General features: G+C 48.9%; 1 protein-coding gene across 6 annotated transcripts in view; it reads left to right on the top strand.

The window, feature by feature from the left end:
• The first annotated feature begins 7,294 nt into the window (after window positions 1-7,294).
• Window positions 7,295-24,511, top strand: part of PROX1 (prospero homeobox 1) — a 62,440-nt gene continuing 45,223 nt past the window's right edge. Inside the window, exons 1-4 of one of the 6 annotated variants that reach the window (XM_080408447.1) lie at window positions 7,295-7,630; window positions 7,846-7,967; window positions 15,125-16,913; window positions 23,338-23,445. In XM_080408447.1, the coding sequence (XP_080264573.1) occupies window positions 15,192-16,913; window positions 23,338-23,445 (1,830 nt within the window). In that variant the 5' untranslated portion in view covers window positions 7,295-7,630; window positions 7,846-7,967; window positions 15,125-15,191. The other 5 variants (XM_080408448.1, XM_080408446.1, XM_080408451.1 and 2 more) reach the window with 5 other exon arrangements.

Below are 24,511 nucleotides of genomic sequence, written 5' to 3' on the forward strand. Positions count from 1 at the left end.
GGTTTTCTGACTCTCAAGAGATGGTTTCCTCCTCAGCAGGGTTGATGTGACAAATGATCATCACTTCCAGAGTCTGTGGTTTGCTGTGAATTAATTTACCAAGAGAATTCCCGTCCCGTCAGCGTTGATCCAGCAGCATGCACAAACACGGGGCCACAGCACCAGCTGATGTAAACTGGGAAGGCTCTGCTTGATCTGGCTGACATCGGACATTCACTTACAATTTCTGAATGGAGAATTAAAAGGAAGAGTGGGATGACATACCCACAGCATTGCTAGTTTGGAGGGGGTTGAAAGCAAATTGACAAAACGTCTGCTACCAGAGAAATGCTAATGCTACCTCTATTGCCACAGAAGGATTCTTTGAGGAATCTGGGAGACAGGCTTAAACACGGAGCTTTGCAATGTGCCTGGAAATGCATTTGACCCCATGAGCCTTGGTGAAGCCAGGTACCCAGGGCCATGTAAGGATGGAAGTGACAAGAGGTCGCAGACCGGTGGCAGCGGCTTGGATGAGAATTTCTGCGTGGGATAAAGCGGGTGGAAATGTTTTCCCTTTCAGCATTCCGACCAACCCGTTGCAAGGAGCAGGCTGGGGAAGAGCAAGGCCCTGTGTGAGACAGAAACACATCGCAGCAGCTTACACTGGAGGCAGAGTACGTAGCTCTGCTCCATCCATCCACGTGGACCTGCAGGGTTTTAGAGGGGCTCCACCCAATTTCTGTAAATGCAGACCTGCACGGCCTCATTTACATCAGGGTGCTCCTTCCTAGCTGACAGCCAGGCAACCCTGATCAATCAGGGATAGCTCTCCTATTTGCAAAGCCTGTCCTGCGCTGTTTAGCTTGGTAAAGCACAAATGGTTAATCTGAAAAGCAATCTGGCAGAAACGGGGTTTGGGAACAAATTCACCAAACTTACACAGTGGTGTTTAAACCGAGCAGGACATTAGCTGATACTCAGTGGGCAAACTTAATGGCCAATGTCACTCTATTAGCCTTTTCCCATGAAAAACCTGCACCCTAGGTGCTACCAAGTGCTAATTTGTTAAGAAAGCCTTAATTGAGTGACAGTTAATTATTGACAGATTTGAACTACTTTATCTCTCAATCAAAACCTGGCTCTGTCCCAGGCAGCAAGCAATTTACAGCCACAAAGGTAAATCTGGCCACGTGCAAGCTTTTTATGCTGAGCCTGATGGCTCTCCCTCCCCCACCCCAAGTTTCTGCTAAAATTTCTCTCTGAAGGAGCCAATGATCCCCTGGTGATCACCAGCCCACGTCAAGGTGGTTACCCTGCTTAACCCCACTTGGCAGAGTGGGAATTACTGAGGGGACATCCATCTGGAGCTGCCTGAGATAAGAGGTGTCCAGTGTTAATAAACAGGCTTCCTCTACACCTCAGCAGGGCCTTCCTTTTCTAAACAGTCTTCCTTTAATGTTGTAAAATGTTTTTTTCCATTTACTCAACGATCATGCCTTTGACAGTGGGGGAGGGCCAAGGGAAAGAGAAAAGGGTGAGGGGAGAGGAGAGGAGAGGAGAGGAGAGGAGAGGAGAGGAGAGGAGAGGAGAGGAGAGGAGAGGAGAGGAGAGGAGAGGAGAGGAGAGGAGAGGAGAGGAGAAAATGAAGACTCAGCATATGTTTCTAAGGCATTGAGACACCTGCTTTTGAAATTATGTTACTAATGCTAAAAGTTCTCCCAGCCTGGCTGTTTTGCTTGCCTTCTGCACACAAACACCACGTGAAGAAAGAAAAAGAGGAAAAAAAAGAAAGAAAGAGAAGTAAGGAAAAATAATGAAAGGAAGAAAGAAAGGAAAAGAAAGGGCTAAAGATTAAAAGAAAGAGAGAAAGAAAAAGAAAGAAAGAAAGAAAGAAAGAAAGAAAGAAAGAAAGAAAGAAAAAGAAAGAAAGAAAGAAAAAGAAAGAAAGAAAGGAGAAAGAAAGAAAGAAAGGAGAAAGAAAGAAAGAAAGAAAGAAAGAAAGAAAGGAGAAAGAAAAAGAAAGAAAGAAAGAAAGAAAGGAGAAAGAAAGAAAGAAAGGAAAAAGAAAGAAAGAAAGAAAGAAAGAAGAAGGAAGAAAGAGAAGGAAAGAGAAAAATAAAAAAGAAGTGAAGAGAGAAAGAGAGAGGAAGAAAGACAGAGATGGAAGGAAAATGAATATATTATAGTAGCAGCAGTAGTAGTAACCGCAGCGGTATCACAGTCATTCACTGCAATATGTCTAAACATTCATAAATGTTTTATGCATCCTAAAATGCCATGTACAGGGGATACGGCATCCCACTGAGGTTAATGAATGAATGAGGTGCCCTTGAAGGTTAATTTGTGCAAACAAAAGGTCAAGGGACATCTTCAAAACAAAATATTGATTAAAGCAAGTTAAATGTTTTGACTTGAAGGAGACATGAAGGATTAAAAAGCAAAATAAAGCAGTATGGATAAGAAAGGAACAGGAAAGAAAAAACATCACCCCCAGACACAAAGGAAATGGTAGAAAACATATCTGAATCAGCTAGTCATCTGCTAACAAGCTGTAAAGATTTCCAATGACAAGTTGTCACATTAGTTTAGTGAAACTGAAGCAGCACTTATCCCTTTTCCTGTGCTTAATCTCTCAGCGAGCTGCACAGAAACATGCTACCACGTTTAATAGGATTAGTTTAGTTCACTTTCTCCTCTCTGGAGGTTGTGAGGTTTTTGGTTGGGTTTTTTTGTTTGGTGTTTTTTTTTCTTTTCTATTATTATTTTATTTTTTAACAATTCTATTTCCATCAATACCAGGTTCTTGAATTAAATTGCACTCTGCTGAACCACCTAGGTTGCATTCACTCTCCAGGTTAAAGGCATTTTCTTCCAAAGGTTTCCTTTTTGAAAGGAGGAGCCAGGGCAAAGGGAAGAGAGGAAAGGCTCCAAATTCAGCAATTACACACATCAGGCACCCAGTTCTCCTTTCTCACACACACTGATGATGCGTTATTGATATCAGTAGAGTTATTTTTAATTCACATCAGCATAAGCAAGAGCAGCATCAGGCCTTTGTGGTTGCAGGGTGTTCTCCTTTTTATGCATGAGAGTAGTTGGACCTTCCCCACCACTGAAGAAAAAAAAAAAAGAACAAAGGAAAAAGAAAAGAAAAAAAGAAAATCCACTAGTATTTGTAGCCCCGTTCCCTCATTTAGTTGGAACAGACACAGCAAGGAAAATGATCAAAGAAAAGGCAGTTTCAACAATATACCCCTGTCACTTTCAATTTTGTTGTCAGACTCCAGAGGGACAGAGGAATCACCCATGGTCACGGGCACACTGCGAAAGTTTTCCTAAGTTTCTTGCATCTGTTTTGGTTTTTTTTTTTTTGGGGGGGTCCCCCTTAAAGAAAGAAATGCAAGCACAGAAAGCTGTCAGCTTGCAGCAAACCTTTTCTCTTCAGAGGCAACAAAATTTGGAGAAGGATTTCATTCTGATGGGACAAACCTTGCAGCTGAACCTAGACCTGACAACCCCCATATCTGGAGGAAACCTAAAGTTTGTGAAAAACATACCAAGTGTTAGGCAGAGGCAGAGCAGCAAGAGAAGAGAACCCACAGACCTGAGCACACCCAGGCTTTGAATCCAAACTTCGTGAACATAGATTGCTTTTTGTTGGGATCCCATATGCCCATAACTCAGAAAATAAACAGTTTGACTACCTTATAATCTATTAATGACCAAGAAGGCCACTGGACCAAGGACCCAGTAACTACTTCGGGATCTGTTAATTACTAAGAAAACAACCTAGTAACTACCTTATGATCTGTAAATTACCAGGCAAAGGACTTGGTAATTCTACAGGACTTTGAAGATGCACTGGAATCTACTACAGTTTGCTAGCGGGGACCACGCCTGCCATCGGTCAGGGGACCGGGGTGGGCAGCAAGGGACAGCAACAGCCACGCACCCAGCCACAGCAGCAGGAGGCTGCCCCGCCACTGCCCAAGGCGTCGGGCCCTGGAGCCGGCACCGGGGACAGCTCTGCTCACTACAAATCCTGAACGGGAGCTGCTGGCACGGGGGTCCTCCAGACCCCCTCTGAGGGATTAAATTCTGGAGGAAGAGCTTTTCCTCCACTTCAAAAATGTAGGTGATGGGGTGGGGGGATTATTTTTGCTGCCAAGCTTTGAGACATCAATTTGCATTCCTTCAGGGCTGTCTGTCCTCCGGGATTAAAAGAGAGGAAGGGTCTGGAGCACTCAGTGCTCAAGACGGTGGGCGAGTGAGTGGAAAGCATGCATTTAATTCCAGTTGGCCTTGGTGTGGCAGGTCATAGGGCCGGTGTGTTTAGCCCTGAAAAAGCTGCAAGACACGGGGCTGGAGGAAGGTGCCCTGCAAGCAGCTACGGAAAGGGGTTGGGTGGCAGGTGGGAGCCTGCACACATGGTACCCACGGCCGGGGCCCGGCTGGCTGCTACTGCGCTGCCGCATGACCTTAGGGACATCGCTTCACTCCCGGTGCCTCAGTTTCTCTTTTGGGTAAATCAGCAGTGGTTGAAGTTATGTTGAACCCCGGTGGCGACAAGCTTAGTGTCGGCGGCAGCTATTTACTTATTTATTAGAGTTTGCACGATTCAGCTTCATCTCTACGTGTATCCCAGTGTCCTTTAAAAGAAAAAAAAAAAAAAAAAGAAAAAAAAAAAAAAGGAAAGAATTCAAGCGAGTCATTCACCCGCCAAATTTAGCCTGTCTGCCCCTGCGTCCAGGCGCACTTCTGCGCCCTTGTTCCGCAGCCCCTGCAGCACTTACAGCGGCAACGGGAGCCGAACGTGTCACCCCGGCCAGCCGAGCCCCGCAGGAGCGCAGGGAGCGAGCTCTGCCGCCGGAGCCGGGCCGGGCCGCCTCTCCGCGCCCGCGGAGGGCCGCGCAGCGCTGGTGGGCCGCCCCGGGGCCGCTCGCCCTCGGGGTGCCGCGGGCCCGCTGCCCCAGACCCGCCGCTGCCCGCTGGCGGGGGGGCCGGTGCCCCGGTTTCTCAGGGTGTCACCTTAAACACCTGGCGGCGGTGCCGTCGCGGCGGGCAGAGGCTCCCGCGGGCCGGGAGGGCGCGACGAGCAGCGGGCACCGCTCCGGGGCCGCCCGGCGCCCGGGCTGGGGGATGGCAGCGGTAGCAGCGGAGCGCCCCGGGACGCGCCCCGTTGCACCGGGGATTTGCCGTCACCCACGGCGCTGAGGTGGCCAGCGCCGGGACGGGCCCCGGAGCCAGGCACGGCACGCACAGCTTGCGGGGGCGCCCGGCGAGGAGCGGGCTCTCCCACCGCCGCGGGGGCCGGGGGGGCAGCGGTTCAAGCGGCCCCCCGGCCCTGCACCGCGGCGACCGCGCCGGGGCTGCTGCCACCCGCCGCCCTGCTGCCCCGACGGGCCGGGCGCGGCGGGCCCGAAAGGCATCGCCTACCGCCCCGGTGCCGGACTCCCGGGTGGCTGTTGCCGGCTGTATCCCCTCGCCATCCGCCGGCCGGGGCAGCGGCAGGGAGATTTCTTATTTTTGGAACTCGGGAGCGGCTTCCCAGCGGCAGCTCCGGCAGCGCGACGGGGCCGCTGCGGCCGGTCCCGAGCGATTCTTTAGCCACCCGCGGCGGGTGGTTCGCACATCACCCACCCGCCCGCCGCAGCCACCCCGCTCCCCGACGCGGCGGCCAGCCCGGCCCCGCCGGCCGGTGCCCCACGTTCCGGCCCCGCGGGCAGGGCAGGCCCCCGGGGGGCGGGTTTTCTGCCCGTGCCGGCTCCCGGGTTTTGCCGCGGAAGGCGCGTCCCTCCGAGGGGTTCCGCGCCCGGCCAGCCCCGCGGGAGGCTGCGGGGCCGTCCGCACCCACGCGTGGGGCTGGGCGCCGCGGGTCCCCTCGAGCGAGACAGATCCTTACGGTGGGAGGTAGGGGCGGGGGAGCGGAGCGGCTCCCCGAGCCGACAGCCGCCGGGCGGGCGGGGGGCGAGGCGCGGCCCGGCCCCTCGCCGCCGGCCCTGCGCTGAGGCTCAAGTTTTGTCGGGGGCGGCCCGCGCCGGCGCTGCCCGCCCTCGCCCCGTCCGGGCTGCCCCCTCCGCTCGGGGCTCTTTCTCCCGCCGGCCCGGGCGCCCCGCACGGCAGCCCCGAGGGGCGGGCGCGGACGGGCCCGGCGCGGCAGCGCCGTTCTTACCTGCCGCCGAGCGCCCTGCAGCGCTCCGCTGCCGTCTGTCCCTCCGCAGGGCAGTACTCCCTCTCCTCAGTTTATTCCCCTGCCGCCTGCCAGCCTAAGGCCGTTTTCTTACGGGAAGCCTCGTCTCTCCGCCGGCAGCGGCCGGGCGACCCTCCGCAGCAACCGGGACCGGGGTGCGGGCCCTCCCCGCCCCACGCCGCGGAGAGCCGTACTCACGGCGGGACAAAGCGCGCCCGGCAGGCTCCGGTCCGGATCGCAGCCCGGACCTGCTGGGACGATCCTCTTTAGGTTATTTTTTCCCAAAAAAACCCATATTTTCCCCCAAAGCCTTCCCGCCGGAGCCGGCCGGGCGCGGGCTGTGCGGAGCCGGGGGCGGGTTTGGGTTGCCCGAAACTTGTGGCGCGCCGAGCAGGGCCCGGGGCCGGGGGTCGCCACCGATGGCTGCTCCGCGCGGCGCTACCTGATGCTCGTTTTCGTGTGTATTTTGTGCCTCGCATGTGGGAAGCGACCGCGGGGCCCCGCGCACAGCCGCGCGTGAGGATGCGGGCCACCGCTCTGCCCAGCGGCACCACTCTGCCCACCGGCCGGGGCCACCGCGCCGGGCGGGGGGCGGCCGCGGACCGGCTCCTCCGAAAGTTTGTGCCCCGCGTCTGCGCAGCGCATGCAAGCGGGGCTGTGCTTGGCCGCCCCAACGGTGCTCTCCGCGCCCTGGGACACCAGTCCCCGCGCCCCTCCGCGGAACCCCCCCTCGTGGGAAACTTCCCCGCGTGGGGCACCGCGGGGGTGACTTTCCTAAAGTTTCTCACTCTCCCGCTGCCCCCACCGCCACGCGGGGCGGCTTTTGTCCGCCTCTCCCCCGCGCGCCGCGGGATGCGGGGGGGCGCCCCGTCGGGCCCCTGCCCGCTCCCCCCCCCCCCCCCGCAGGTGCGCGGCCGCCACCACCTTCCCGCGGGGGCGGGGCGGCACCTCCCCCCGCTCTCCCCGCTCCTCGCTCCCCGCTCCTGCCAAGTTCTCCCCGTCCCCCCCGCCCGTCCCAAGGAGCCTCCCGATTGGGCGCCGGGCCGGGCCCACGTCACTCCGAGCGTGACGTCTGGTCTTCCTGTTTCCTTCAGCTGTGTCTTAAAGTAAATCTTGTGGCGGTGCGGAGCGCTCGCTCGGCTCGGCCAGCCCAGCCCAGCCCAGCCCAGCCCTGCCCCGCGCCCCGCTCCGCGCCGCTCCGCGCCACTCCGCCCCCGCGCCCGCTCCGCTCCGCGCCCGCGGCCCCGCGGCCGCTGCCCGCCCGCCCGCACTCGCCCTCCCTCGCCCCATTATCATATTCATCAGCGGCGGGGCTCGCCGGCTGCGCGCGCGTGGCCGGCTGCGCGTGTGTGCGTGTGCGGGGCGCGTGCGGTGGGTGCATGTGCGTGTGCGTGTCTCCCTTTCTCTCTTTCCACCGGCAAAAAAAAAAGAGGCTCAGTCTCGTCGCCTTTGCACGGAGTAAGTACCCGCTCCCTCTCCGCGTCCCCTCCGTCCCTCCCCGCTTTTTCGGCCTTTTCGGGTCTTTTTTTTTTTTTTTTTTTTTTAAATTCGCGCTTGCTTGGGCTGCTTTAAACGGTCTGGGGCGGGGGATGGGGTGGGGGGTGGCGGGGGGGGGCCTGAAATCCCCGGCAAAATACTGATCACCGTTATCAAACCTGTGCTTCTTTTTCCAGGGGGCATAATTGCAATGACTTTATTAGCTGAGTAGTTTTAATTCCCCCGTAGCTAAAGCGGTAAGGACCGGTAAGCGCCGAGCCCGATGGAGCGCTCACCGGAGCCTGCCCAGGGCTGAAGAGTAAGTGACCTGCTCGCTGTTAGGGGTCCTTCCCCCTTCCCCTCCGCGCCCTCGCTGCCACCTTTTGCGGACCAGGCTCAATTGCGTTCCGTGGGTCGCAGGGCAGTTTTGCGGGGACGGAGAGCGCGGCGAGTATTTGGCTTCTTTTTGTTGTTCCCAGCTTCCTCCTCCCCCCGTCCCCGCCGAAGTTCCCCATCCCCTGCCTCAAACTCCTGCTCCGCTCCTCTGAGCCTCCTCTTTGTCTTGTTTATTATAGCTGCCTTTCTTTTTGTCTCTTCCAATTTGCTTGTCATTTGCATGTCGCTAGTTCTCCTTTTTAACCCCGACCGGGAAGGGCAGGGACTTTTTCTTCACCTTCTTCTTCTTATCCCTGCAATTACTTTTTCATTTCCAAGGCTGGGACGAGCTGCGAATTGTGGAAATGTGTAGAAAATGGGATTTGAGTGGTAGGTAGCGAGCACATGAGGAAAGATCAAATGCAAGTCGCGGGATAAGAGCCTTGATCTGGGAAAAGATTAGGATTATTCGTACTTTCTGTTTGTTTGGTTGTTGTTTGTTTTATCTTGGGGAGGGGGGCGGATTTGATGTCGCCTTAGCCTCTGGCGGAGATCTTTCTTGGCTTTTTTGATTTTCTGTTTATCGGCTGGGTGACCCGCAGCACTTTGCCATGTGTTTAGACGGAGTTAAAACGCAGGAGGGAGCGGTGCCGGGGGGCGTGGGGCCTGCGCGGAGCGGGCGCGCAGGGCTGGGGGTGGGGGGGCGGTGAGCGGCCCGGGATGGGGGGGCACCGCCACCGCGGGGCCCGGCAGGAGCGGGCGGCCCGACGGGCAGCCGGGGCACGGCTCCCCGGCACCGGGCGCTGCGCGGGGGCGGAGCGGGGCCGCCCTGGGGTCCACGCGTCTTTGAGGAGGGGGCGCAAGACGCGCGCATCCCCCGCGTCGCCCGGCAGCGCGACAGAGGCGGCGGGGGCCGCGGCGGGGGTGCGGGCAGGTGCGCGCCGGGCGGGGCGGCCGCGGGGGTCGGCCCGGTGCCGCCGGGCCGGGGCCGGGGCCGTGCCGGGGGAGCGGGACGGCGGGGAGCCGGCGGGCGGGCGGTGTGCGGGGCCGGAGCGGGGCCGGCCGGCTCCCCGTCTGCGGCACAACCCGTGCGGCGGTACTCGCGTCCCCGGCAGCGCGGGGGGCCGGATCGGGGCTGCCGGGGAGCGGGGCGGGCGGGGGTGCCTTGCAGCGTCGGGTGAAAGTTGCCGGGGCGAGGGCTAGGCAACCCGCCGGTCCCGAGCGCGGATGGCCAGCACCGCGGCGTGCCCGGCTGCGCGGCCGCCCCCCCCGCCACCCCCCCACAAACCCTCCGCCGGCGCCGGGCACGGGCGGGGGGCGCGGGGCGCGGGGCAGCGCGGCCGTGGGCACCGCTGGGTGCCGGCGAGGGCCGGTGCTGCCCGGTGCTGGGTACAGGCGCAGGGCTGTGTCGCCGCGAGGTGTAAAAGCTCGGGTTATTTGTCACTTCCAGCGTCTGCAGAGGTTTGGCAGTCGGCAGGGTGAATTACACGGAGGCAGTGTCCTCACCCGTAGATTTGCATGTGACACATACCCTTTATGTCTTCTTCTCGCAGTTTTCCTGCGAGTTGCCATCAATCACGTAAAGTTTACGACCGCTGCAGCTCATTCTGCATTTATTTTATCTGCTTTTTGTCCAGAGCTTACCTTTAGCAGCAATATCGCACACGGTGAAATGTTTATTAATACTCAAGCGTAGACAGAGTATCGACATTTCACGAGTTGAACTGTGATAAAAACTACAATGTATATACTTTTTGCTAACAGCTCCCTATTACATTTTTCTGTAAAGTATATAACAGTCACTGCACGGCACTGTTAGTATATACAGTTAACTTTCCTGCCCATTGAACTCTGAGACCTCTCGGTTTGGATGACTTCTCTTTTTTATGATGGACAACTTGTGATATTTGTAAGAATGGACACATCTTGAAATTGGAGTTTAATTTGATTCAAGGCAGAATTCTAAATGACTGCAGTTTTCAGTCTCTTAAATAATGATTTATTCTGTCCCAAACTGCAGCCTAACTGCTAGATTAACTAATTCAAGAATTGTGATTTAATGACATCGTGTAGCATGGAAAAAAAAATATCTTGGAAAACTTGGGCTGAGTTCCTAGTAGGAATCTTGCAAACGTTTCAGTGTTGTCTCTGTACAGAGACCATGTGAGTTACTTGCTTCACCATCAGTGAAATAACAAGGACCAAACTGGCTTGAAAGGAGTAAAAACGTTTTCAATTTTCTACCTGGAGCAGCTTGGTTTCTTTTTCTCATTCAAAGAATCTGTTTCCTCAAGCAGTGCCGAGCATGGCTACATGATGGAGGGCCCTGCATCTCCCCAAAATGAAGGCCTGAACTAATGAGATGCCGAATCCCTCCTGTTAGTAAGCTCAGTCAGTTCCCCCTGTAGTCGATGGGAATTGCGGATGTTTGGCGTTCAGAGGAATTGCTGAACACCTTGCTGTATTGGGCCCTGGGTATCACCAGGTTCCTAAAACAAGGGTCGCTTTTTTCTTGAACGCTAAAGAGCAGGTAGCATAATTTTGAAGTAAACCAGGCTCTAATTTTTACTTCTTCTTGTAGAGAAATCCCGGTAAAAGTAGTTGTGACTGCATAAATACTTGCTCATCATTTCTACCTTGTTTCAAATTCTTTGATTAGAGAGCTCAGCTGAGGGAGTTAGATAACCCTTTCTCCCAAGAAAACTTGTGTCAGAGCTGTACTAAAAGGTAGTACTTTCTCATTAGTGGCTAACGTGATTTTAGCACTGAACAGATCTAGGGTGAATAGATGTCATCTGTTCTTCGTATTTTAGCTGTGGTTTTGCGCGTGAAATGCTGTTGACTGGAATAATTTTCATCCTGCGCTCCCTGGCTGATTCTGGCAAAGCCATACCCTGTGTAGTGCTTTAGAGGGAAAGATCTAAATATTTCTGTTAGCAGAAGCGTGTTAAATTTCTTGTGTGGTATTGGCATAATGGGCTGACATGAAGCAGGCAGACGCTGGACCAAATCAAGTAGTCGGCTTGTGAAAAGACAGGAACAATTTCAGCTCTAAACTGTTAGCTCCTTGAATTCACCCATGAATATTCGTCAAGTTTAGCACTTCGCTGCTATTTAATGACTGTTCAGGTTAGGCTGGGGTCCTTCAGAGTGGCTGAGGAGGGTGAGTTAGCATTTACATCTCCTTTGCATCTCGGAAGTGTATGAATTAATCTGGGAGAAAATGATCAGTATCTTTATAGATCAAGATGAGGTAACAAAATTGATTACAGAAATTGATTGACTTGTAATGAGTGCGGTTAAACACCTGACATCGTATTCCTTTCTGAAGACCATTCTCGCCAAAGGTTGGGTAACAGTAACTCTTGGATACCTAGAAATTAATGTTTCCAGTTAAAATGTCAATGCATATTAAATGTATAAGAAATAAACCCATGTCTGTAGCTGCTGTGCTGTTAACAGGTTATTCATAGCTACATTGTAATCATATCTCCTTAAACAAAAGTTTTGAAAGTGAATTTGTAAGTAAAATACTGCAAGCTATGCTTGTGGGTGGACTTAGAAAGTGCTGAGGCCCTCGGTATGATTTTTAATTACATGGGCATGGAGAATGTTCGGTTTCTAAGAAAGCCGCATCGTGCGAGATAGGGCTCGAGACATGGATGGTAAATTTAACATAAACACTTGGCATATGAGGAGTCTCAAAAGTGACGTGTAAAGCAAATTTAACCTTCACAAATTTTAAACTCTGTAACTTAGAAATGGTGCTTCTGAAGATTTCTACATAGGTCTTGACAACCTAAGCTATCTTTCTAACTGTGTATTTCTGGAGAGCTGTATAGAGACATTAGATATATGAAACGTAGTTTCGTGGCAAAGTGCAGCCAGAGTACTAGTACTTCATAAAGGACACAAACTTCCTAATTATTTCCCCCCTCCAAGAGCTCCTTATTTATTCAGTTCTAATCTAATCAGTCTCAAAGTCTGCCTGTCGTGGCTGGGATTTTGCATCCTGCTGTACGTGCCGTTCCACTTCCCTTGAGGTGTGAATTGGTTTTGGTCCTCTGAGACCGAAATATTAAGGGGCCATTCAATACCCATTCTGTTTTGTCCAGCTGAAGTAGAACTATTTCTCATATTTAAGCTGAATGGCACGTAAGCTTTAAAGCTGGCAGTCTGCAGGCTTGGGATAACACCAGGGTAAATGGGAGACGTTGCTTAATACCCGAGTTAAGTGTACGATAACTCTGATGCTTTCAGCGTCCAGCGAGGGAAGGAGGGGGCATCGCTCTGGAGCACCTCCTGCCGCGTGTTTGCGGTGGCAGGGATGGGCTGGCGAGCAGCTGCTGGTACGGGGGCTCAGGGAGAGGAAAATGGACACTGGGGAGGAAGGATGCGTGGCAATGACCTTCCAACCTGGTGCAGGACAGCCTATTTCCTGAGCTGCTGACTCAAGGGTACAGCAAGCCCTCCCCATGTGTGTCCTTGGTTGGGATTGGGCAAGAGAGAGGGAAACAGTGGTCAGGCACCTCAAATTTGCTGGGAAACATGCAAAACTTGAAACCTGACATGAGGGTTTTGGTGTGAGTCTGGGACTTATTGCTGGATCTCAATCAAGCGTAGTTCAACTACACAAAGGGAAGGAAAAGCATGAAGGTTTTTGGTGTTGCTGTGTTTATTTTTTTTATATTTTTTTTTTTTTCATTGGCAAGTATTATCTTTACGGAAAGTGCCATTAGAATATCTTACGTGCAGTAAGCAAGAACTCTTTCGGTTATCTTGCAATTAGTTTAGATCACTTTCAAATGAACACCACTAGACAGAAAGGTCAACCTTGACCCTGGTTTATTCTGTGCCAGTATTGCCTGCTTAAAAAACTCCAGTGGTGGCCACCCCTTTCCACCCCCTGAGGACTTGGCCATTTATTTACAAAAACTCTTCTGAAATCCCAACTCCTCAGATGGTTTTTTAGATGAAGACCTAATTGTAAGAGCCTGATTCTGCTCTCTGAAAAACTCCATTTGCATTAATTGAGAGAAAGCAGGAGACAGTCTTTTACAACACGTGCTACAAAGCAGGGCCTGATCCTACCACTCGCATGTAACAGGATTTTGGTATCCCTGGGCTCCAGGGAAGTTGCTTGCAGGGCGGGATGCTACCTGGTGTACAGGTGGTAGAATCGGGCCCAAGCAACAGCACTCCTTGTTGTTATTGCCGTGAGGCAGCCAAACTTAATGTGCTTCTTGATAAGGAATGCTCTTGGAAGACAGTGACCTGGTAACGGTGTAAGGCTCTGGATTTCCTGTCTGAATTAATGACACTTTATCTTATTTTATTTTGTAAAAAATTTTTATCATTCTTTGCTTTCCTGTGTGCAAGGAGCCAGTAATGTAAACAGACATCATGTCCCTTGCATAACTGTCTCTGACACCAAATCTCTGAAAATTCTTTTAGTACATCCAGAATACGTGGGCAAAGGCTACAGAATAAACATAATGTTTCTAAGTATTAAAAGGTTGGGTTTTTTTTTTTTCATCCTGGTTGCAAACTAAGCATTGACTACTGTCTTGATTTTACAAATTATTTCATGCTGAAATTATGCCTATTTGCATGGATAGTCATTCTTTAAAACTAGCCACAGATGCAGTCCTAGGGAGCACGTAGATGTTTTTACAGGTGAACCGAAAGAGATGGGAGCAATTCCAAAAAGTCTGCATGCTGCCTTTGGCAATATACCCTGTTATTGTGAGGATTGTGCTCTGTTAAGCAAATGTAAAGTTTAATATTAGATAAGCGTCGCATGAAAAACATTTTAATTTTCCTCAGTGTTAAATTTTAAGAAACAGGAAAGAGTGCTTTATGTGCAATGAGGTTAGCATCACTAGTTAATAAGTCACAAATTATGTCAAGAGCTTTTTACAAAATGCAAGGAAGTGTGTTATCTTTTTATGCTGTGTTCCTGGGAAACAATGAGAGTTCATATAAAGAGAAGGTATCTTCCTTTCTCACGCAGCTGATTGATGTTCTTTCTTTCATATTTCCATATTTTTTCTCATCTTTTCTGCATGTCACAGGAAATAATATTCTGTGTATTCAAAATACCACATGTAAGAAGGGCTTCACAGGGCATTTGAGATACTGTTCGTGGAGATTTTTCTGAAGGAGAGAGATGTGACACTGAACATGCCTTGTTTCTGCTATGCAAAAAAATTTAACGTCATGTATTTTAGTGTACAAAAGACAGAATCTTCAGCCTTTGGTAGTGGGGCTTGCTTGGAGGTTAAGAAAAAGGAAGGAATGTATGGGGAATTCAAAACAGTGTCGTGGCTAGTTACTGGTACATATGAGGCTGTGTTAACAAACTACATTTTGGCCTTTATTTGATCACATCTCTGTAAATATTATAATCCTAACCATAAAATACTTTAATGCATTTTGCTTTGCTGAATAAATGTTTCCCTAATGATTTGAGAGGTGGGTTGTTGGTTTTTTTTTTTCCCCAGTGTAAGCCTAAATGCGTCTATGATTTCTTTGCCTTTCACATACACATATACTATCCTACCTACAATTACATGAAAGTTGTTGTTTTGACCTTTGAATGTTTATTTACCAGTTTTATCTCTCTTTAAAAAGCAAAACCACAATTACGGTTTTTACATTGCAATTTAATTTTTTTAATCCAAATTTTATACAATTTCTTGTTTTAACAATAAATCTTAAATAAGGAGTACTTTCATCTTCTTTTGTAACATGTATCTCAATGCCCTAAATTTAATCAATTGGTTGTCAGAGGCTGTGTTCTTCTAATCTACTCTTTCTTCTGAAGATAAACAGTATCATTTTAGGCATTTGTGCAAGAGAATCATATTACTGGTGCTTAAGCAGTTTTTGCTTTTTTAAATCTTAATCCATCTTAAACCAGTGGAGCAGAAATATTTAAAAATGTTTCATTTCAAGCAGAGTGCATAATAAATTGCAATAATTGTAATGTGCCATAAATCCCAGAGCCTATGCATTTTGCATTTTATTCAGGATTGAGGTCAGGAAATTTGGAGAAATTTAAAGAAAATGATTCATCAGTCCTTTTGTTCTGTTGGCCAGGGTCCCAGGATTCTTGAGCTGAGCCCAGCTGACAAGCTTTTGAAGATGGCACAATAACAGTCCAGTGATGCCTGACCATGACAGCACAGCCCTCTTAAGCAGGCAAACCAAGAGAAGAAGAGTTGACATTGGAGTGAAAAGGACGGTAGGGACAGCATCTGCATTTTTTGCAAAGGCAAGAGCAACGTTTTTTAGTGCCATGAATCCCCAAGGTTCAGAGCAGGATGTCGAGTATTCAGTGGTGCAGCATGCAGATGGGGAAAAGTCAAATGTACTCCGCAAGCTGCTGAAGAGGGCGAACTCATATGAAGATGCCATGATGCCTTTTCCAGGAGCAACCATAATTTCCCAGCTGTTGAAAAATAACATGAACAAAAATGGTGGCACAGAGCCCAGTTTCCAAGCCAGCGGTCTCTCTAGTACAGGCTCAGAAGTACATCAGGAGGATGTATGCAGCAACTCTTCAAGAGACAGCCCCCAGGAGTGTCTTTCCCCTTTTGGCAGGCCGACTATGAGCCAGTTTGATGTGGATCGGTTATGCGACGAGCACCTGAGAGCTAAACGCGCCCGGGTTGAGAATATAATTCGGGGTATGAGCCATTCCCCCAGTGTGGCATTAAGGGGCAATGAAAACGAAAGAGAAATAGCTCCGCAGTCTGTGAGTCCCCGAGAAAGTTACAGAGAAAACAAACGCAAGCAAAAGCTGCCGCAGCAGCAGCAGCAGAGTTTCCAGCAGCTGGTTTCGGCGAGGAAAGAGCAGAAGCGAGAGGAGCGCAGACAGCTGAAGCAGCAGCTGGAGGACATGCAGAAGCAGCTGCGCCAGCTGCAGGAGAAGTTCTACCAGATCTACGACAGCACTGACTCTGAAAATGATGAAGATGGCAACCTGTCTGAAGACAGCATGCGCTCCGAAACCATGGACGCGAGGGCTGGCGACTCCGTCAGCCGGTCAGACAACGAGATGTGTGAGCTGGACCCAGGGCAGTTCATCGACCGGGCGCGGGCCCTCATCCGGGAGCAGGAGATAGCGGAGAACAAGCCAAAAAGAGAAGGTCCCAAGGAGAAGGAGCAAGGGCCGAACACCTTCCACCCTGAAGGCAAGCATCTGGCCGAGACACTGAAGCAGGAGCTGAACACCGCCATGTCGCAAGTTGTGGACACGGTGGTCAAAGTTTTCTCATCCAAGCCCTCCCGCCAGCTTCCTCAGGTCTTCCCGCCTCTCCAGATCCCGCAGGCGAGGTTCGCCGTCAATGGGGAGAACCACAACTTCCACACGGCCAACCAGCGCCTACAGTGCTTTGGGGACGTCATCATTCCCAACCCCCTCGACACCTTTGGCAGCGTCCCCATGCCCGGTGCCACCGACCAAACTGAGGCGCTGCCCCTTGTAGTCCGCAAAAACTCCTCTGACCAATCTGCCTCGGCCCCGCCGGCCGGCGGCCACCATGCCTCCCTGCACCAGTCCCCGCTCTCGGCCACCGCCGGCTTCTCCACCTCCTCCTTCCGCCACCCCTTCCCGCTGCCCCTCATGGCCTACCCCTTCCAGAGCCCCCTGGGCGCCCCCTCAGCCTCCTTCCCGGGGAAAGAGCGCGCCTCCCCCGAGTCCCTCGACTTGACCCGGGAGACCACCAGCCTGAGGACCAAGATGTCGTCGCACCACATGAACCACCACCCCTGCTCGCCGGCCCACCCCCCCAGTGCCGCCGAGGGCCTCTCTTTGTCCCTCATAAAGTCCGAGTGCGGCGACCTGCAAGACATGTCCGAAATCTCGCCCTACTCGGGAAGTGCAATATCCTTTTCGAAAGATGGGTGCTAACCTGGCGGTGGCTGGTGGGAGAAGACAAGGGGCCATGCCTGGGCCCCAGGGGCTTCCTGCAGGAGCAGGGGGTGGGTGGGGGGCTTGGCGAGGCCAAATAAAATGCTGGGTGTTGACTGAGGGCGCTCCTGCAGCAGCGATGTCCACATTAAAAAAGCCACCGGCCCTCCCTGAGCCTCTTAGACCGTCTGGGTCGGGGGGCCGGCCAGGCCCAGCGCTGGGGTGCCGGTGGGTTTCCCTGGGCCAGCGGACCCTTCCCCAGGCGTAGAGGTGATGGAGGGGGCATCACCCTCAGCCAAAACCCTTCAATCCCTGGCCGCCCCCGTTCCCTGCCCTGCCAGGCCCACTCGTAGCCCGTGTTAACGGTGTCATGGCCGGGGCTCACAGGGAACCGTGATCCCGCCATTCGCGAGCCTCTGGCTCTTGAGTGCATAGGGGAAGCGGAGCACAAAAGGCACAGGTACTGATACATGCAGGCTGCGTCAAGTTCTTTCCCCCACCCAGAGGTCTGTTCCTCAGCCCTTGTGCAGCTGCCTGCTATGCATGATTAACCTCTGTTCAGCCATACACAGAAATCTTTTGTCCTAACATACACAAAGCAAATTATTTTGGAAAGCTAGAGAGAACAATTAAATATAAAACTTCAGCTGTATGAAATTTACAGGACACTTCCCCTGCTTTAAAAAAAAAAAAAAAAAAAAAAAAAAAAGATGATAATAAAAGCTCTCTTTTTAGCTCAATAGCAGGCTTTAGTTAGGGGAAAAAAATCCATCTCTGTCTTTATTTAGGCATAGCCAGACATGGTAATGATTTTTTTTTTTCCTGGAAACTAGTACTAGATTTTATTTTGGGGGTTTTGTGGGTTTTTTTTTCTTTTTTAGCAGTAACACCTCCCACTCCTTCCATCTTTTCCCCTAATGTGCTTTTTGGTCAAAAGATTTTTCTTCCAAGTACAGTCGTATTAAAAGTGAAGAAGATGCCATGTCTCCCCAATGTTAAAATTGAGGATTTTGCATGAAGGAGAGATTGACATTTTTTCCCAGCTCTGAGACACCAGTAGAAGGCAACAGTACAAGCACAGAGCCTTAGATGCAGCTAATTTCATTCCCAAACTGATGAAAGTAATTGTGACTGAGTAACTCTGCCCCTCCCTGAGTAATGCTGGCAATGCTGAGGGACTTGTCCCCTTTCCAGGGGTAGCATGTGAAGGCAGATGCCTGAGGCTGTGCCCCCATCACTGGGTATCTTCTAGGTGATTAATAACTTTGGTGGGTTTAGATTAATTTAGCCACATTATCTGTAGACATGTTAAATCCTCACGAGGGTGCTGGTAGGGCTCAAGACCCGCTGGTTACCTGGACTTCCCATCCCCGCCCTGGCAGTGGGCACCCCTGGGATGAAGGCAGGTGCTGCGCGGCTGGAGCCCATCACCACCAGTCTTTGATCTAACTTAGGTCAAGTCTGAGTCAAGAATTGCTGCTGTCTTACCTGTATGGTGGCAGGAAAATCTCCTCGCCGTACACCTTGTATGGCAAAACAGAGGAGTCAGTCTAAATCCAGCATCACTCGCAGTTACTGCCAGATACTTTTGGAATTCCAAACAGAAAATCTCTCCTGCCTATTGAAACGCAAGCTGCGGTGCTTGGAAAGCATCCTGAGGTCAACAGGAGTGGCAGCTGAGGGCGAGACTCAGGCCAGGGCAATTAAGTAATTTCTGCCAAACAGTACAGTGCCTTACTAATTGTCTTTGAAGTAGTTCTCCCATCCTGGGCGAGGAGTGAGCAGAGGTGAAAGACACCCAGCGTGTGAACTGGGAGTAGTTCTAGGGCTGCACTTGATTGTCGCCACCCGTGGAGCATCTCTCCCTCACCCCTGCCATTTCTTCCCCTTTCTTCTGCTTGTTCTCACTGGTGGTCACTAATGGAGTTTGTTGCTTCTGCCGAACCCGGGGTGCCGGAGTCCCCTGCTGCTCCAAGGCTTAGCCAGGGGAAATGCTGAGTGCTGGAGTGATTTCCTTCCTCCTTCCTTGCCCTGCTTCCTCCCCTGCCATTGTGAGAGTGCTCAGACTTCCCCACCTAGCTGCTGTTGCAGGCTGCATTTTGATCTGGGTTTAGAAACAGACCTGTTGGGACAAATAGATTTATTCAACAGGGCTTCTACACAATGTGTACCTTGGTATACAGCTCAGCTGCGAGGATGGATGCTTTTTCCTAGCAGCGACTCGTTTGTGCAGGTAGCTTACAGTTTCCAGGGAAGGGCGCAGTATGGAGATTGGTTTGTTTGTGGACAATTCTGTTGTGGCACTTTTATTTTACGTGGTTGAATGTGCACATACAGGGAATGTATTTCTTGAGAGAAGCAGATCTTTCTTCCCTGCAGAAAGCAACATCTGTTTTCCTGGACAATACAGCCAGGATGAGAACATAAGACTAGCAGATACAGCCAAGTTCAGGTTTTAGTAGTAAGCTAAAACCCTGAGCTAGCTTGGTTTTTGGTTTTTTGTTTTGTTTTGTTTTTTTAACCAATGCCTGTAAAATGTATCTGATCATTCTTTGCTGAGTTGCAGAAGGAAATGGTTAATGTTTGTGTATGTTTCTAAACAAGATAAGATGCACCTGCAGCATGAATTCCCATCTTGGTCATGAATGCAGTCTGTATCTTTGCAAACTAATCTGTTTAATCAAATACTAAGTTTTATTCAAATTCCAAAAGAAACAGACAGCGAATTGTTTTTCTGCATGGTCTTCCTTTGTCATGCATCCTCTTTGCATCTCAAGAAAAATAGCCTTGTTTGGTCCCAAAACATTTGCATAGATCAAAACTGAAGCACAACAGTAGCTTGTGTGCTGTTAAGACATCTGTAAAGGTGAAGAAGTTTCGCATGCTCTCCCTGGCTTTAAAACATTAATGAAACTTCTACAATTTTATTTATTTTTAACAGAATTCCAATCCAACTGGAATAAGTCTCGAAGTCCCAATATGTGAAAGCTATAATTAGTGAATTACAATATTTTGAAATGAAGAGTTATTACATCTGACTAGAATTAAACTAATTAAACTTTAAAAAATGAGCAATTGTACAGCAAGCTGGATAACTGTGCGTTGTTGATAAAACCTGGGTGATGAACAAATACTTTCCAGCCAGCTTGTTCTTTGGAGAGTCTTGAAGATGCTCTGAGATACAGCTATTTGGAGTTTTGCTGATTAAAAGCACCTGAGGTGTAACTTAAGGAGCAGCTTGGCTTTGCTAGTGCAGATTTTTTTACCTGATACAGCCTATTCTTACCTCTTTTCCTTCAGCTCAGTACATGTGTGGGCTAGAAAAACCTGTTAGAGCATTTGTGGGAGCTCAGGCTGAGAGTAACAGGAGTGAAAGATCATTTCCACTGAAAAATATTTTTACAAAAGAGGAGCGTTACCTGGGAGGGTTGAAGTCAAATGCTGTGCAATGCCACCCCTGTGCTTCTCCAGTTAAAACACACGGAGCGTGTGTGTTTGGTTCCCAGTCTTTTACTTCCTATTTCTTAGCCTTTTGCCTTTTTGCTGCTGCTGCTGCATTAGGTGAGGCTACGCCATGCTGCATAAATGCACAACGCTGAGACGCTCAGGTTGTTTGAACACTGCTTTAGGTTCAGCTGCAGTACACTGTTCCTCTGATCTTTTATGTTCCTGAGCAGATGTCTTTCATTAATTTATGGATTTATCATCTTTTCTTTCTCTCCTTTTTTTTTCCTTTTTTTTTTTTTTTTTTTTTTTTTTTTTACACCTGGCAGCTGGCTCAAGTTTCAGCAGTTATTGTCTATTTTGCATTACCCATAGAATTGAATGTCATCTGTCTTCACAAAGCTATAGCTAAGAGAATTGAGGCAAGCCACACGAGCTGCTGGGACAGAGCTTGTTTGCGTTCCATTCGGCACCCCTCCTCCCTTTACCTCCTTAATATTTATTTGTGCTCGTTTTCTTTCCTGGCCTTGAATGGGGCTTAGCTCGTGTTCGGTACAGCTGTATGTTTACTGAATCTATTTCATCATGAGTCATTGTGCGTGTGTAAGTATCCTGGAAACAGCTAGTGCTTTCTTGGAAGAACAGTTGCTTTTCAGCCCAAGCACTTAAAAAGGAAATTAAGCAATTGGTCAGTTCAGTTTTTTTCTGAAATAGCAATGGGTTATCTAATTCTTAGCTCTTAAGTCTGTCATTAACTATTTTTTGCTAGATTATTACAGATCATATCTTTTATCACAGTAAAACGTTAACCTTAGGATCAAGATATACAGATTTGTTGCATATTTGATATTGCTTTAAGGCTGCCAAGTGCTTAAGAACAAGTATAATTTTAATAAAAAATGGATTTCTGGGAATTTGAGTCTCAGAACATCTTTTAATACATGTTTCTTCAGTATCAATATCCTCTGGCATTAGAGCAGAAAATATTTAAAAATCCTAAATGCAGAAGGAATCCAAATGCTTAGACAACTGTCTAATATGCTTAAATCCAGCAAACATGGGAGCTTTTTTTTAAAGTTTAAGTCCATCTTTGAGCTTGCATTGGAAGAGAATATATGCCAGACCCGATACTAATATGTTGTCAGCGTCAGAGGAATTGCAAATTAAGGACACTTAGGGTTTTTATTTTTTTTCCTTATAGGAGTTCCCCTTTGGACCCCCACTTTCCTGAAAGGATCACATAACAAAATGGACTTCTGGCGTAGAAGTTTTGATTTGTCTAAAACTCTTATCACTAAGCAATAGGTGACAGCTTGCTACTATTATTTCACTTACGTATTTTGACAGATGGCACTGCAGAGTGTAATGCTCTTTTAGACTTCTCTATCAGTCTAATGGAGGTAACTGGAGGTTCTTTCAACTCTTCTCTTGGCACAAGAAGTATGTCAGTCATAAATTATCTTCTTTGTAATCATTAAGCATCTAAAACAAAATGCAAGTTCAGCTGAGCCATTTTCCATGTACTACCAGATAATAAGAGGTTTTTTAAACTAATATTGTCAATGCTTTTTATTATTATTTTATTTTATTTTAATGCTACTTCTTTCCAATCTAAATGTGAACCTTGTAACTGAAATAAAGGGAGAGGGTTTCAGCAGATTTCACGAATTATAGAAAAAGGAATTCTGCTGAAAAAGCCTAGGTAATCATCAGTAGCCTGCTGATAAAAATTAGTCTGGGTTTCCAGTCTCGAAGCCTGGCATGAGATGCTCTGTGCTGACGTGTGCCTGGCCGTAAGGTGGAAGAGGCATCTTGGCTGCAGCACAGCTGTCAACTTGGTTGACCTTCCCCCCACCAGAAGGTGTGAACCGAGTGAAATTTTCAACAATTGTGTTTAGGAGAAACAGTCCTTAGAGAAGCTTCTGGGAAGAACCCTTAATTGACCTTGTGGGGGCCACATTGATTTTCTCCACGTGCATCTTCATTTCTGATAAATTATAAAGCCATTAATTTGCTGAGGAAATGGCAGGGCCAGCCTGCGGCACAGATGTGACCAGAGCCATCCTAGCACGCAGTTCACAAAAGAGAGCCAAGAAGCTGGGAGAAAAATCAGCAAGCCGAGATTGTTATGGTTAGCTTCACATTCCCTTGGGAACTCTTTTAGTTGCTTCTGTTTACAGATCTAAAAGGTAATGATGTTTCCAGGATAAATAGGTTGCCTTATAGGGTAAGTGGCCATTTATTGATCTGCTAGCCCACATTTATCGATTGGTTAGCCCCAAATACAGCTTCATTCTCCGAGGAGTTAACTGTGTAAATCAGGAGGCGACAAGTTTGTGGCGGGGGGATTGAGCAGCAGAGGGGCTCTGGCCGTTACAAATTTCACTTCGATTTGCAAGGCAGCCGCTGGGGCAGAGCAACAGCAGAATTAGGGAGAGTTACTCAAGATGTTAAAATTTATCGACATGGATGAAACAGGTGAAATGTACTGCCTGTATAAGGCATTGCTCAAAATGATAAAGTGCCTCTGATTGTCTTACGTGCATTAGTTTTATTTTGTGCAAGTGGCACAACACTGAGAGAAAAAGGAACTTTAGCTGGAATTGCAAAGGAGAGGGGGGAAAAAGCTGCCGATAAGTTTTCTGCGGCACATGCTTCGTGCATTTGTTTCCTTAGCAACAAGTGAACATACATATGGTACACAAGCCATAAACTTGTGAGATTCCTGAGACCCAGCACCAAAACTGATCGGGAGTACAGGGGTTAAGTTACATGGCCTCACATCTCTCATTTAGCTATTTTACAGAAAACTAAAGAGCAGCAATTTAAGCGTTAGTATTTTCTCCTGTAGTCTGGGGAACTGCCGTGTGTTTGAGGGGGCACTTTGCTAGCTCTGTACGTTCAGGAACAGCTTTCTCAAGAAAAGCATTTTCCTTTACTAATTCAATCCTACATGCAGGAAGGCTTGTCACCGAATCACTTGAAAAAGGCCAAGCTTATGTTCTTTTACACCCGGTACCCAAGTTCCAATATGCTGAAAACCTACTTCTCGGACGTAAAGGTAAGAAAATCTCTCCTCCCCCCCTCCCCTTACTGCATGCTATATTTGCTCATGAAATGGTATCACGTTATCATATTAGAGATTAGTAATATTTCTGGGTGCACAAAGGTTACAGCTGACTTTATTCACTGTTCTTCTTGTTGAGGTGTACCCTGCTTGTGCCTAGATGAGGAAAGGGGCTGGTTTTAAATTAAAAATAAAAAATCGTAGAAATCTGAGACCAAAGTATGAGTAATTATTGCAGTAAATTAAACAGTTTTCAATATACATATGCTATTAAAAAAGGAGATTTCTGTGGTGGTAGAAATGTACTTCCAAGAACATTTTGGAGCAGTTCTCAAGTGCTCCCTTATTGTTTCATTTTGGTTGGTTTCCTCATATTTGTGCTTACATAAGCAGAGTGTAGAATCCCTTTCTTTCTGTCAAAAAGAAACAGTACATTGAAATTCTCCATGCAGAAGCTGCTTAAAAACAAAAGTGATGATTGTCTCTTATTTACAACTTAATTTGTTGTTGATGCAGAGTACACTGAGCATAAGGAGGATGAATAAAGTGACAGATTCAGGCCACATTATTCAAATGAGGATATGAAAGCTGTCGACATACAGCTGCATCCTCCCTCATTCTACAGAATATTAGGACCTCCTGATTTTTTTTCTAAAAGTAATTGTTCCTTCATATCAACTTGATTTTGTGTTAATCATCTAAGTTTTTTTTTAAAAAAACATAGATTGGGTTTTAATGATTATAATGGCATACATGGTGTCATTATCTAAGTAACTTTGTAAACATTACATTAGCTTAAATTAGTTTGTTGCATTTCCTGCCCCCCCCCCAAGCAAATTATAGAAATCCTTCTTTTAATCACTTTTGGGTTATGGGGTTTTTCGGTCTTAGTGGAAGATTATCCCACAGGTTTGTGAACTTGGCCCAGTTTCTGCTGATCAGTTCTCTTTGGTCAAGTTTCTTGGCAGTTTTTCCCAGTACTTCTTTCATTTAACGTTGCATGCGCTTGCACATCTCAGTATGCTCCTGCTCCTCGCAGCCGTGCCCTTGGAGGTTCCTC

This window comes from Falco punctatus, assembly GCF_963210335.1.
Source record: "Falco punctatus genome assembly, chromosome: 12".
Taxonomy (NCBI): domain Eukaryota; kingdom Metazoa; phylum Chordata; class Aves; order Falconiformes; family Falconidae; genus Falco; species Falco punctatus.